Genomic DNA, 16271 nt, shown 5'->3' on the forward strand with positions numbered 1-16271 from the left:
GGCGTCGGGCGGCGAGAATTTTCGAGCCCTGTACAAGATTTCTTGAAGTACATGATTTACATTTATATGCTTGTTTTACTTTTGGGAATGTATCGCTGTTAATCTCCGATAGATTTAACATATACAGTCGTACAATGTAGATTATATTCAAGAGGACAGCCATTGGTCAATTAGCTGTGTTAGCCCTACATTTTACATATACATACAGTATTAGTATACTGGTACATGTACATGTGAACAGCCATGGTGCAATGACCTTTCATGTACAATATGCACATTGCTGTTATAATCATGGCTTAAGCAACTCTCTCATTTTTTCCAGTGCCTTGTTTGTTCATAAGCAGGTGTGTGTAACACTGTGATATTGAAATTTCATGTAGTTACATGTACTATTACAAACTTACAACTGTACTAGTTTCATGTACGGTATGACTATGACTTCCTTCAGGCATGAGATATAAAATTAAAGGGATACCAGTGAGCCATTGTACAAATCAAATGTCACTTGGTAGTCAGCTGTGAACACACATTTTAACTTTTACATTACATTGCAATGAATGACAGGATACTGCTAAGAACAATTGAATAGAGTGATAAGTGTGTCAGGAAGTAGATAAAGATATCAGACTTCACAGAAAATGGCCTTTAGATTGGACGGAAATAGAAACCATCCACTATTTACATTATATGAAAGGAAATAGTTTAGGGACCATTTTACAGAATAGCTTTATTCAGGAACTGGAAACTAAAAGGACTTATATTAAAAAAAAAAAAAAAATGGCGGCTAGCATAGAGCACATGTACAGTAGTCCTGCTTGCTCTACAAGTAACTGGTGTTTTCATAGACTGTACAACATTTGTACTCACACAATACTCACAAGAACTGAAAGTAACATACGTGGAACCTGTGAGTCATGGCAGAAAACAAAGCAGGAAGGATTTCTAGGCCTAATATGAATGAGGACTTTGTGTATGATGCAGCGAAGTCTACCACTGTAGTGACCAACCCAACCATTGCGGAAATTCCAGCTGATGAAGTTATACATACGGACTTCAAGTATGACTGCAAAATTAGCAGTGCGGTACCAACCAACATCAAGTTTAAGACAACCACAACCAGATTGCCATTATGGGTTAAGGCATCGAAAGATAAGTATACAGACAGCTATTGTAAGGCGAATGAACTTAAACAGGAGTGGAAAGAATCAAATCTGTCAGGGGGCAAGATGGCTGTTCTTACACTGTGGAATTGTCGGGCGGGAAAGCAAGATGATAGAGAGCATAAATATGTAGTGTTGACATTCTATACCAAAGGCGGAATCATGGTTCAAGGTGAAAGTTTTGAGAACTGGGCAGATAAAGACTTTCTTGAACTTCAACAATCTGTTAATAGAAATAACGGTGATTTCAAATATGACTGTGAACTCGAAAACCAAGATGGTGGCCTCAATACGTTTGGCCAACGTACACACATGCATGGAGCTGTTGATAAACCAGATACAGCTGGAGATACTGATCATGAATGTGTGCAACTCACAGAAGATAAAGTTGATACAGACAGTGATGATGGATTTGTAAAGAAACTGGTTCATAAATTTGAAACTCCCTCCAGCAGATCTAGACGGGGCAATATAGAGAAAAATTACAGTGTCCTAGAAAGGAGGTTATATGATACCGAAATATGCGTGGAGGAGTTACAGACTCAAATGACTGAACTCATTCAATCTATCAATGTTGTAAATCAACAATTGATAAAAATGCTTCAGCAGGATCAACAGAGAGCTTGTACTTGTACAAAAGATTACAATGAGTTGAAAGCTAATTACAACAAGCTGGTTGAAGCTAATGATAAACTGAAAAAGGAGATGAAAGAGAACGCCCGTGACTTTGAAGAAAAACTTAACATGCAAGACATTGACAAAATGCTATGGCAACAAGAGTTCACAAAATTGAAAGAAACTACCACTGTTGCTTTGGATAAATTGACGGCTGATAACAATGAGTTAAGGAAAGCAGCAGAAACATTCTCCAGGAAATACGATATCATGAGTAACCAGTATGAACAGCTGTCACTACATCTCAATGAAGTAAGTCGGGGAGGATTTGAAAGTCAGCGCAGGCCACCATCAACGGCATCAGCAAAGTTAATTGCAAGTGATGTAAGACAATCGGGAGTTCCCCTAAACAATCATTACCAGGTATTTGAAAATACATCTGAGGAGGAAGTTGATGAAATGCTGAGTGAGACATATGCATCAGTCACAACTACACAACACGTCCAGAACAGAAATCTAGAAACCGGTCAGGAAGTTACAGTTACCACTACCTCACAACACATCCAAAAGGATCTGGCATCAGTACAGCATGTTCTACTTGGTGACTCACTTATCAACGGTGTGAATATAGACCAGATGTATAGACCAAACATTGCAGAGAAATATATGGTATACACAACTGAAGAGGCTGTCCAAAAAATTTAGGATTCAAATTTTGATCCCACAAAATTATCATCTGTAATTTGCCACATGGGAACAAATGACTTAACAAAGAAAAACAAACAATCAGTACTGACGTCACCCCAAACAATGGCTGAAACAAAGAAAAACAAACAATCAGTACTGACGTCACCCCAAACAATTGCTGAAACTGCAACACAAAAATATCCAAATGCCAAAATTGGAATATCTGCAATTTTACCTAGGATTGGATGAGATACGATTAATGTTGATATTACAGAAATTAACAATAACATTAAAGAATTCTGCAATAAGAATGAAAAGCTGGTATTCATACAACATAGGAAGTTGGCAACGAGTGGACATCTGTTTGTAAAGGATGGAATACACATTGAAAGGGATGGTGTCAAGTTACTAGTAGCAGATATGAAATGGACGATGATGGATGGAAACGAAAAGCGAGCTCGTCAGGGTCAATCTACGAGGTCAGGTCATGGCAATAGGAGTGGATTCATCAGGAGAGGTCAACCAGTGCAGTACAACAGACAGGCTACAGGGCAGTACCGATCACATGGAAATAAACAATATCAACATCGTCAAACAAAGCCACTGTATAACAGTACTGGGAGGGAAGATGCTGTGCAAAATAAAAATGACCAGATAGTCCATTCGCTGATAACTCTTTTGAAAAATTTTGTATAAGTGTGTATGATTCTGTTAAAACAACCATGTTACTAGGAGAGTAACAGTTGTTAGTTGGCCATTGTTATGTGTTTATCGGAGACTTATCGACAACAGGTGGATAACACCTTAACTTTTATGACTTGGAACATTCAAGGGGTCAAGCAGAAGCTGAATGACCAAGACTTCTTGAATACTATTAATCATTTTGACTTTGTAGCTTTAGAAGAAAGTTGGTTAGATTCTGTAGACAATTTTTCCTTGTCTGATTTTAGTTATTTTCGTAGTGATAGGAAAAAAAAGAAAACAGCAAAACGGAACTCTGGTGGTACTATATTTCTGTTCAAACATAAATATAAAAGAGGAGTACAGAAAATCTCTACGATTATACCTGATACAATATGGGTCAAACTAGATAAAACTTTTTTTAACTTTGAAAAAGACATATTTATCTGTGCAACATATTTCCCACCAGATAATTCATCCATTTACAAAGAGAAGGTAAATACTCTCTTTGAAGATATTGAAAAAGAAATAATCAATTACTCATCCGAGGGTAAAATAATTATTATGGGTGATTTCAATGCACGTACAGGAAGACTTGATGATTACGTTACAGATGACTCAAGAGACCATATTACATTACCAAATATGTATGCTATAGATAATTTCAGAGCAAGATTGAATAAGGATAATAATATCAATTCACATGGAAGGAAACTTATTGACCTCTGTTTATCAACAGACATGAAAATTGTCAATGGCAGAAAAATTGGCGACTTGTATGGAGATTTTACATGTTACACATATAACAGCTCAAGCCTTGTGGACTATGTAATTGCACAATCAAGCCTTCACTTTAAAATTCAATACTTAAGAGTTCACCAATTGACCCACTTATCAGATCATTGTCCACTATCTTTTGCACTCACGGGGCAAGTCAGAACTGAAAATGTGGACAACAGTACCGGTCTTAACCCCCTTCCCAAAAGATATTTATGGGAACAAAGTTCAACTGAGAAGTATCAAGAGACTCTCCAAAGCCCACCAGTCAGTTCCAAAATTACTCAGTATTTACACACAAATTATTTGACTGGTAATATTGATGATGCTGTACACGGCTTTAATGATATAATTTACACGGCTGCAGACATGTCACTCAAAACCTGCACTCATAAAGTTATAAAGAAAGGCAATGTGAAAAAGAAAACAGGTCGTAGATGGTGTTTTATAATAAAACCTGAAGTTAGAGCAATGGGTAAACTGATTGTGAAATATCCAAATGACCCATATGTGAGAGGTCACTATTTTCAACTTAAGAAGGAGTATAAAAAGTTAATTAGAACTAAAAAGAGAATGTACCAGGAGAATCTTTTAAATAATATCACGGAAGTGAATGGTGGTGACTTAGATCAATTCTGGAGTGCATTGAAAGAATTAAAAACCAACAATTCCTTACCAACAAATGATGATATCAGTAATAGTATAAGTGTTGAGGAATGGATCAAGTATTTCTCAAATCAAAATAAGAAATATAACCATTGTTCAAAATTAGACAAAATTATAAAGGAGCTAGAAAGTAAGGAAATTAATGAAGAATTGAATGGGGATATAACTTCAACTGAAATCATGAAGGCAATTAAACAGTTAAAAAAGAAAAAGTCGCCAGGTGATGATAAAATAATCAATGAAATGTCAATAAGTGGTCAGTATGTCCTTCTGAAACCAATTACAAAACTCTTTAATAGTATTTTAAATTCAAAAAAGTTTCCAGACATTTGGCGCACTAGCATTATAAAACCACTTTTCAAATCAGGGGATAAAAATAACCCAAATAACTACAGAGGTATAGCTCTATCAAGTTGTCACTCAAAACTTTTCACTTCAGTTTTGAATAACAGATTACATAAATATGTTGAGAGTCATGATATTCTAAGTCAATTTCAGGCTGGGTTTAGGCCTGGATTTCGAACAACAGACAACATGTTCATCTTAAAATCGGTTATTGATAAGTATATTAATAAATCAAACATTGAAAATGCGAAGGATAAAAGGAAAAATATAAATAGGTTGTTTGTAGGATTTGTTGATTTTAGAAAGGCATTTGATAGTATTTGGCGTCAAGGGCTCTATTATAAGTTACTAACACACAATATTAATGGCAATATTTATCAAATAATTAAAAGTATGTATGACGAAGTCAAATACAGTATAAAACTTAATGGTGGAATCACACGACAGTTCAAATCAATGCGAGGAGTTAGGCAAGGTTGCAATATTAGTCCCATTCTTCTTAATCTGTTTGTTAACGATTTATCAGGTTACTTTGATGATAGGTGTGAACCAGTTAATTTAGGACAGTCTCTGATCAATTTCCTGTTATATGCTGATGATCTTGTATTAATTTCAGAATCAGAGGCTGGATTACAACGTTGCTTTGATAAACTTCATGCATATTGTAATGACTGGAATTTAGAAGTCAACACTAACAAAACCAAAGTCATTGTTTTCAACAAGAATGCTAGGGTCCTTCGTCATAAATATAACTTTTATTATAATAGTATGAAATTAGAAATTGTTCAAAGCTACAAATACTTAGGCATAGACTTCAAATGTAATGGGAAGTTTGACATTGCAAAGGAGACTCTATACAAGAAGGCACTGAAAGCATTCTTTTATATTAGAAAAGTTGTCAGTTCATCAGCTAACATAAATATTCATGCATGGATTCATATTTTTGACCATGTTATTAGGCCTATACTAACTTACGGAAGTGAAATTTGGGGAACTGAGAAATATTCAGATAGGACCCAATTGAAAAATTGAATCTTAAGTTGTGTAAAATACTTCTCCAAGTTAATCAGTCAGCAACAAATTTAGCAGTGAGAGGTGAGATGGGCAGGCATCCTCTTTTAACTTTTATCAAGAAAATTATGGTTAAATATTGGTATAGAACATACACTAAGAAAGAAAATACTTTGATCCATGAGGTGATGGTATTTTGTACTAACAATAACATGGCCTGGGCAACTGCAATGCAAGAAATTACAGGATTGGAGAGTGTTGGTAATTTTTGGCAAAATGATAAACATAGTGTGAAAAACTTAACAGATAAGATAAGTAATGACTACATTTTAAAATGGAAAAATGAAGTTAATGCAGAAAAGACATCATCAGGAGAGAATGTACGCATTTCTAGAAAGTTTAAAACGGATTTTAAAATGGAAAAGTATTTAAGCTGTATCAAGGATAAAAATGACAGAAAATATATTACCAAGCTGAGAATAAGTGACCATAATCTGATGATTGAGAAAGGTAGACACATAAGACCAAAACTAAAAGCTGAGGACAGAATTTGTAATAGGTGTGATACCAACTCAGTTGAGGACGAATTTCATTATATCATGTGTTGTCCATGTCATACACAATCACGACAAAAATTGTTAGACTCGATAGCAGTCAACAATGAAAACTTCAACAACTGGGATTTGCAAGCCAAATTTTGCATCATAATGAGCAATACAGATAGCATGATATACCTCACAACATTTATCCAAGAAACATATATTTTTCAAGATTACCCCACATTTCATATTATGCATAAAGTTAGATCTAATATATATATATATATATATATATATATATAATATATATATATATATATATATATATATATATATATATATATATATATTATATATATATTAATTTTTGATAAGTATCCTTTTCTTATTTTTGTAGTATTAGTTGACTTGACTATGTTCACCTTTGAGGGAATAACGTCAATAAAGTTATTATTATTATTATTATTATATTCATCATAAGGCACCATAAACACTAATTTTGTTTGTGCCGCTTTTAAAATGCAGTTTCCATTTCAACTCCAAAAACCAAACTGAACATATTCAACACATCCTACATGTGTGTAATGTTCAAAATTATTACCAATACCTGAATTCCAGTTAGGACTATAATTCAGTTCTCAATTTGACATTTGACATGATCCATTGTATTGAGATAACTAAGTCATTTTATTACAATATGATTTAGAAAGATGGATAAAAAATGTATATCTTTTAAATCAGATATTATGAAATTATTGTGGCAAGCTACAGCTATTGTCCCCATAGTGTAAGTGATATGTGTTTGTTGAGATCTCATCGTATACCGTCTTCCAGAATAATATTTCATGCTGTGTTATCAATTCAGTAAAACTGTAATATCAGTAATAGTGACATACAACCTTTCAAATTCCAATGGCTATGTAACTGGATGATAGAAGTTTATATACCAGTATTTTGTCATGATATACAGTAAATAAGATTGTCATAGGATGGTGAGTGTCTATTTGAAAACCAGATATGAACTGTAAATGCTCACGTGTTTCATTATATATTGCAGTTATGTGTAAATTTGAACCTTTGCCACATGTTTGCAACTTCATTGAAAGTATTATGATCAACATAATGAACATAATTCACCACAGATTAACTCTATAGGTCATTAAGTATTCAAATATGTAATTAGCTGAAAAAAATATTAATTTCTTTGACTGCTGTCATTGTATCACCACTTTATATAGCAAGTGTAATTGCCTTTGGTCAAGTCCTTCAAACTATATATATTCCAAACTTTGAAAGCTCATTACTATGCAAACTATAAATTAGCTGACATGAAAACTTAAGTACGAAATGACTTCCAATATCAATATAACCTGGTATAATCATCAATGTACATAGCGTGTTATGCCAATTTTGATCAAATAAATCCAAGTATATATCCCTAATTAGGAAAGTTCATTAAATACACAAATTAGGAATTGGCTGAAGCAAAAATGCTTAATGCCTTTCAATAAAGTTAGCCTACATAATAGTATCTTAAATGTACAAAGCAAGTTTCATCAATTTTGGTCATGTAAATTCAAATATATATCCCTAATTTCAAAAATTCGTTAAATATGCAAATTAGGAGCTGGATGAAGTAAAAATGCTTAATGACTTTCAATAATATCGTATCATAGTATCTTTAATGTACATAGCAAGTTTCGTCAACTTTGGTCTTGTCAACACAGATAAATATCCCTGATTATGAAAGTTCATTAAATATGCAAATAAGGAATTGGCTAAACTTCAAATGTTTAATGACTTTCAATAATGTTCTAACATAGTATCTTTAATGTACGTAGCCAGTTTCCTCAACTTTGGTCTCATCAATTCAGATAAATACTCCTAATTAGGAAAGTTCATAAAATATGCAAATTAGGAATTGGCCGATGTAAAAATGCTTAATGTCATTTAATAATGTTCTATCATAGTATCTTTAATGTACATAGCAAGTTTCATCAATTTTGGTCATGTAACTTCCAATATATAGCCTTAATTTCAAAAGGTCATTAAATATGCAAATTAGGATTTGCGTAATGACTTTCAATAATGTTAAATCATAGTATCTTCAATATGCATACCAAGTTTCGTCAATTTGATTGAGTAAATTCAGATATATACTCCTAATTAGGAAATTTCATTAAACAAGCAAATTAGTAATTATATTTCACGTCACCCCCTAATATCTTTCAAAGCTGATATATCTTGGTGTGATCAACATTTGTAGCGAATCTCATCAAATTATGTGCAGTCGTTGTCAATATATATCAGTTTTTTCTAAAATCATTAATTATGCAAATGAGCAAAAAGTAAGCAAGCCACACCCACCAAAAACTAATCAGTTCTTGCCATTTGCAAACTGAATCTATGTACCAGATTTGATTCTGATCTGATGAGCCGTTTTTGAGATATTGAGTACACAGACAGACAGACACACAGACAGACAGACAGACAGACGGACAGACAGACAGACAGACACACAGACAGACAGACATCGCTGCGACATATGCTCACGTGTGTCAACACGTAAGCAAATCAGTAAAGTTTGTCAAGACGCAGTGTGCATTGTGTTGTACCATACTCATGCAAATTACATACATCCAGAACAAATCTACATGTTACTTGTATACCTAGAAATTGTTGTCTCTTTTTGTTGACACAGAGCAGCAGACTGGAAGTTGGACCAGCATGACTGGAAGGGAAGGTTACGGGTAGTTACCAAGGGCAATGACTGTATCATCAAACTAGAAGACAAGACAAGTGGTGAGTAGGCTGATGCAGTCAAATGCTAAAGCCTTGTCCTGTTGGATCTGTAAACTTCTAATAGGGCTATCCTGCAGAGTCCTAAAAAGCAACTTTGAGTCAAAACATATTTTCACCCTCTTGGCCATTACTCCAGACAGTAGTTTAGAAATACAGATACTGTAGGTGATAATTTTTAATCATTTTTCTGTTGTTTTACCAGAAAGCTATTTAAAAGTTCTAATGCCAAACTCTTGGCACTTTTAGTCCAAGAAATCATCCTAAACATAGTGGCAGGCTATGCAGAGAGTCAAGTAGTGAATTTCAATGGCTTGACATAATATAGTGGCCCCTAAGTGCCAGGTTCTTTTAAAGGAAGAGTGTGTAACATTTCATCAAAACATTTCATCAATTATGTATGTAGAGTACCAGTATTTTATTTCACTTTATTTCGGACTAAATCAGTCCATATAATACATGATTCACATGTAGAAAAATTTTCTTAAAGCATTACAAAAATATGATTTTCTGTGTTAGTAGAGAAAGACAAAATCAAAGGTACAGGGAATCGATCCACAATTTACAAACATCAGAGATGAAATAAAGACGATCATGTACCAGCCTAACGATCATATTTTCACTTCTCGATAAGCGTGTCATAAAACCATACATTTGTTTTCTACGAAGTGCATCGAAGTTGTACAAATTATTGGTAACAAACATTTCACTTGCGCTACTCCGTTTGTCAAATCCTAGAAATATCCTAGCCGCATTGCTGTAGGCGACCCTCAACTTTCTCAGGGCACTGGCAGTATGGTTAAACCAGAGGTGTGCCCCATACAATTGATGACAATATATCTTAAATATCGTACATTTAACATCAAAAGAACATGAGCAGAATTTCCTGAGAAGCATATTAGCTGAAACGTAGAACGATCTTTTCTGTCGTTCAATGTCAGCATCGTCTCTGAAGTGGGTAGTTAATATATAACCAAGATACTTTTTGTTCTCTACGAAAACAAGTTTAACACCATTAAGATATACCGTGGGCAAACGAACATTTCTTGACTTGTCAGTAGTGACACATAAACATTCAGTCTTTCCAGTATTAAAAGTAATGTCGTAAATTTCACCATAATTACTACATATATTTACCAGCTTCTGTGTCCAGTATGTAAAATAAACACATAAAATTAACATATACACTTCTTGTGTACACAACATAAAGTACTGGACTCATACATAATGTGCTCACACAAATTCACTACCACTGGTACCACAATACTGTGTTACGTTTAGTAGTGACTGGACGATAATTGCTATCATGCTGACTGCGAGTAGATATATTTGATGACCTGCAAGGAAAATAACTGCATTTAAAAAGAAAAATTTGAACACGCACGATATGATCTGTAACAATATGAAAACGGCTGTGAAAAAAGTTTCTTTTTCCTACAGAATCCTAAATCATCCAGTTACACAGTAAAGAACGTACATGTTCATATACATAACAAATATGCCTATCATTCAATAAAATAAGACGGTTACTTTTCTATATGTATATGCACATTTACATGTAATTAATTGATTTATCAACAGAGTTAAATAATTTGGGGTTTTTGAGTCTCACCGCAGGCAAACACATAATATAATCATAATAAAAATGTACATGAAACAATAGAATGTACCAAAGTCAAAAGATAACAAGATAAACATCAGATATGCAAGTAAAAACGTACCTGCATTAGAGGAAATCATCTAATTTATGAGCATAGTATAACCACATTTTACGTAAAACATTTCATGTCTTTGAATTTTTTTGATAAATTAGTTTTATGCATAAAGTTAACCTGACAAAAGATACTACAGAATATTTCACAAATGAAAGGCTAAAATGACTACAACATGTAGGAGTTTCAAAAGAATTCAGCAACTGATGTGTGTTGGGTAGACCTTTTAATTTAAATTTTTGGAAAATTTGATCATAGGCAACAACACTTAGATTAGTGTGAAAAGATTGAACATATACATGTATGTACCAATATGAATGTCAAAGATGTTTATAATGTCTTGACTTGAATATAGGTGAACTGTTTGCCAAATGTCCAGTAGATGTCTACCCTGGTATTGCAGTGGAAGCTGTGATGGATTCCAGTAGATATTTTGTCATCAGACTAATGGATGAGAATGGTATGTTATTGTGTCTCTCTGAAGAGTTATTTCAACTTCACATTTATTATTCATTATATTACCATGCCCTACCCGTCGCATTTTGATTGGTCAAGCTGAACCACGTGACTGACCACATAAACACAATAATGGTTTGTTTACATGCCCATGAATATGAATAATAAGAGTAAAAACCCAAAGTATCTTTACATCTCAAACGTAAATATTAATCATTCACAAAATAAAATGGACCACTTGTGGGCCAAGTTGAAATACTTTTTTTCTGAAAACATCTCCGGATTTGCCAAATTTTTACAGCATGCGTGACAGTGCGTCGCATATTGCTCAGTTCTGGGGCCCAGTTGTTGTTTGCTTGTGAAATTTTCGCAAATTTTGACGGTTTTCTTGGGTTCCTTGATAATAAAATGGAAATAACAGACTCCGCCCTGACCATTAACGTTTATTTATGGGCGCGGTCTCAAGGAAAGCCAAAATTAACGGGCTTGGCAAGCCTTGCCCATTAATTTTTGGCTTTCCTCTCACCCTTGCCCATAAATAAACGTTAATGGTCAGCGCATTGCCCGTTATTTCTATATTTTAATACCATGCCCTGCCCGTCGCATTTTGATTGGGCGAGCTGAACCACGTGACTGACCACAAATACACAGTAATGGTTTGTTTACATGCCCGTGAATATGAATAGTAAGATTAACAACTCAAAGTATCGTAACTTTACAGCTCAAACGGAAATCATAATCAATCACAAAATAAAATGGAGTATTTGTAGGTCAAGTTGAGATACTTTTTTTCTGAAAACATCTCCGGATTTGCCAAATTTTTACAGCGCGTGTGACAGTGCGTCACGTGTTGCTCACTTTCTTGGGCCCAGTTTGTCGTTCGCTCCTGAAATTTTCGGAAATTTTGACCGTTTTCTTGGGTTCACTGATAATATAATGGAAATAACAGACTCCGCTCTGACCATTAACCTTTATTTGCAGGTGTGGGCTTGAGGAAAGCCAAATTAACGGGGTCGGCAAGCCTCGCCCGTTAATTTTTGGCTTTCCTCTCGCCCTTGCCCACAAATAAACGTTAATGGTCAGCGCGTAGCCCGTTATTTCTATATTAACAGTGGTTTTTGCTAAGGTACATTGTGGTGGAACCCTCAAATCATTTTCATTATCCCCAATCAGGATTGATCAAAACAGGAGGAGCTCAAGTAACATGACTGGGAAACTCCATTAAAATTTACATTGGTACTGGCCTTAACAAAAGCAATGATTAATTTACCAAGTATCATGGTAACTGTAAGAAACTCAGCTCTGCATGAAATCAAATTTATACCACTCACTAAAACAGTAAAGGGAATACAATGAAACTCCTATCTGATGAAATATAACAAAACAGAAATTATACAGTAGAATTCAATCACACAGTAGACTGTCACCTCTAACACAGAAGAGTTCTGAACTCTCTGCATCAATGTAGGAATTTTTGTAAATTTCCTTGAGTCAAGCCTGCACAAGTACATACAAAATGTAAATTCCCATGATTTACATAGAACAGCCATGAATCAGTGGTGTGTAAATTTTGCTCACAGGGCAGACTACTGAGGCAACAGATAAAACATATGCCATCACTTTTTAGCTCACATTTAGTATACCAATGTGAGGTAATCGTATAAGCTGAATCAGTTCATTTGCATCCGATGTGCATGTCTGTATGTATGTATGTATGTATATATGTATGTTTGTCCGTCCACATCAAAAACACCTAAACCACAGCACCTACTGTCTTAGTATTTGGTGTACAGGTGCACCTAGGGGTGTAGATGTGAATTTGTTCAAATGAACTTGTCAGTGTCAAAAATATGCAAATGAGGGGAAAAAAGGAAAAACCCTGCAAATTGCTAAAACTCTGTAACCGTTGGTCAGATAGGGTTGAAACTTGGTGTGCAGGTTCCTTTAGGTATTCTAAATTAGGTATTTAAAATTTGGATGAAATTTGCATGTTTCTATCTTTGGGGTAATTTTTATCACAACTGGAAGTTGTGATATAGAGGTGGTTTCAACCGGTGTTTGATGTCGTCCATTTCCGTAAACGACAAAAAGTCAAAAACTGCTGAACAGACTGCGTTGATATTTGGTACCGGTACATAGACTGGTTCCAAGGTTCCAATTCCGAAAAATGGAGCCAAACGGAGCGGAGGTTATATAGTTTTGGGAAATTTCTAACCCCCCTTTTTAACTAATTGATTTTAGGGGTCTTTCATATATGTAGTTTTGGAATGTACACCAATCCTGCATTGTGGACTCTTTTATGAGTTGTGGAACAGAAATGAGGTTTTGATGAATGTTAGAAATATGCAGGATGGCTGATTCAAAGTATAAGAGATTTCTATGCTCTTTTGGGCATCAAAAGCAATAAAAAAAAACATATTTCATAGTTTAGATTCTCACTTTTGAGATGACCCTAAGCATTTGTCATGTAAACATCCTTGAGTCAATATACAGACTTTGACATTCCTGAGATTAAGTATCCACGACCTCACATGTTACAGTCTTTTACTACCATGGTATGGCCCAAACCCATTGTTATCAATGGTGAGTGTGGACCTGTCTACTGGAAATCGGGGTGAACAGGTTAGACAATGCCGTTACAAGTTGTAGGTTAAGTTATCAAGGTGGCACAAGCATAGAGTCCTAAGCATGTCCATGTGTTCTCACAGGAAATTACAGGGAAAAAAATTATTTGAGAAGTTTCTCTCCTTTGAATAGAAGTATATTACAATTTAAACCTGTCATGGATGGATTGCTCTCAAATGATCTGAAACACAGTTATTGCCCATTAGCAACAAATCTATAGCAAGATTTATGTAAAGTTCATGAACTTACACAAGGTATTAGACAAAAGATGACCATGACTTTGCTACTTTTCAACATTTATTTTATTCAGATTTCCTCAGCTTAGTGTATAATTTTGTAATCTTAATTACTGTCTACTGTCAACTATGTCTTCTGCTTTTTTCTCCATATACATATACATGTCCCTTTTCTCATCAAAATGGGCTTAAAATCGCAATGTGAAAAATAGTCTTTCAGCTGTATGTTGCTCATTTACTTCGTTGTCTGTCTAATTAGTCTCCACGGACACCGTCCGGGGGGGGACTTATAGGTTTGGTCATGTCCGTGTGTGCGTGCATCCGTCCATCTGTTCACGCAGATATCTCAGACATGCCCTGGTCAATTTCTTTCAAACTGTGCACAAGGATAGTACCCTACCCCATACAGATGCACGTCGATTTGTTTCACAATGCAATCAAATTTGGCCATGTTAGAGGACTTTTTAGTTTACACCACCATAGACTACCATGTATAAGTCAGCTGTCTATAAAATCCCATGTATAAGGAAGGCCAAGTAAAATATAAATTTAGTTTGTCATCATATTCATATTGCAAAAAGGATTCAGTGACACAGTTTTTAGTCCCCATGGATGAAGTCCAGGGCCTTATAGATTGGGTCATGTCCCTCCGTTCAGGCAGATATATCAAATATTTTGACAAAATCTCCCGTGACTTTGGTGACCTTTGACCTCAAATATACATATTTGTCCATAACTCAGTAACCACAAGTGCTACACCCTTCATATATGGTATGATGGGACACCTTATGACGCCACATATTGTACCTCATTAATTATGTGCATATCTAATTTTGAGCAAGCCAATAGAGCTAGAGGTCTGATTTTTGGTATATAGGGATAACTTAGCAGTACTATTTTTTTTTCAAAATGTCACGTGACCTCGGTGACCTTTGACCTCAAATATACATATTTGTCCATAACTCAGTAACCACAAGTGCTACACCCTTCATGTATGGTATGATGGGACAGCTTATGATGCCACATATTGTACCTCATTAATTATGCACATATCTAATTTTGAGCGAGTCAATAGAGCTAGAGGTCTGATTTTTACCTTCTCGTGTCTATTTATAGACAGAGAAGGTATTAGAGTTGAAAACCAGTATGCTGGTGTCAACTACTTCCGTCTGTCAATACTTCCGTCTGTCAAGATCCGTTGACGTTATGCCATTGTGATGGGTCAAATCATAAACTGGTGGGGGTGTTCATGGTTCAGGTTGAGATGTAGGTGAGCGATTTTGAGCTGTGACAAAAATCAAAAGGGACTTAGTGGCATAGCCACAGTGTTACATGTAAGCCTTTCTCCAAGGTTCTTAGTTGACTACGATCTATTACAGACTACTGAGCTGACGTTAGGGGTACTCACTTTGTGTTTGCTCACCCTGTGTGCGCTAGTGTTTGGTACTGAGTTGCGTGGATATCCCCTCATGGCCTCACGTGATATGGGTCTTTTGCATAATCTGCAGATGATCATATGCCTCTGAGTCTGAAAACGGTCGTTGTGTAAGCCTGTCGGCATTTTCCTTGCATTTTTTCTCACTTAATTTTGCAAAATATCGGCGAGTACCTCAATATTTCAAGATAACTCTTTCTTCCCAATCGTTTCCTAGAGTTTCAGAGTCATATGAACGAAAATGAGTGAAAGTTTTAGACAGGAAAATCGGACGTCGGCCATGTTCAATGTTTACAGTACAATCAGAAGTTTATGTGGAGGAAATAACTAACAAACACTATTCATGATGCCCGCCCTCTAGAGGCAGACCTTCCTATATGAAGTACAACATTTGATGCTTGTGGAAAGCTTGACCACACAAAGGAGCATTTTAACTTTTAGAAAATGACAAATTGAATAAGAAGCTACTCTGAAAATGTCAAATACTGAGAAAAAATGCTCAAATATTCAAAATAAACAGGTTAACT

General features: G+C 35.1%; 1 protein-coding gene across 4 annotated transcripts in view; it reads left to right on the forward strand.

The window, feature by feature from the left end:
* Positions 1-16271, forward strand: part of LOC139136792 (NECAP-like protein CG9132) — a 101487-nt gene that overhangs the window by 42744 nt on the left and 42472 nt on the right. For 2 of the 4 annotated variants that reach the window (XM_070704627.1, XM_070704629.1), the window contains exons 2-3: positions 9183-9283; positions 11348-11452. In XM_070704627.1, coding sequence (XP_070560728.1) covers positions 9183-9283; positions 11348-11452 — 206 coding nt within the window. Of the gene's footprint in view, positions 1-9182; positions 9284-11347; positions 11453-16271 lie in introns of those variants that run through there. The other 2 variants (XM_070704626.1, XM_070704628.1) reach the window with 2 other exon arrangements.

The sequence above is a fragment of the Ptychodera flava genome, chromosome 7, assembly GCF_041260155.1.
Source record: "Ptychodera flava strain L36383 chromosome 7, AS_Pfla_20210202, whole genome shotgun sequence".
In the NCBI taxonomy this organism is placed as follows: domain Eukaryota; kingdom Metazoa; phylum Hemichordata; class Enteropneusta; family Ptychoderidae; genus Ptychodera; species Ptychodera flava.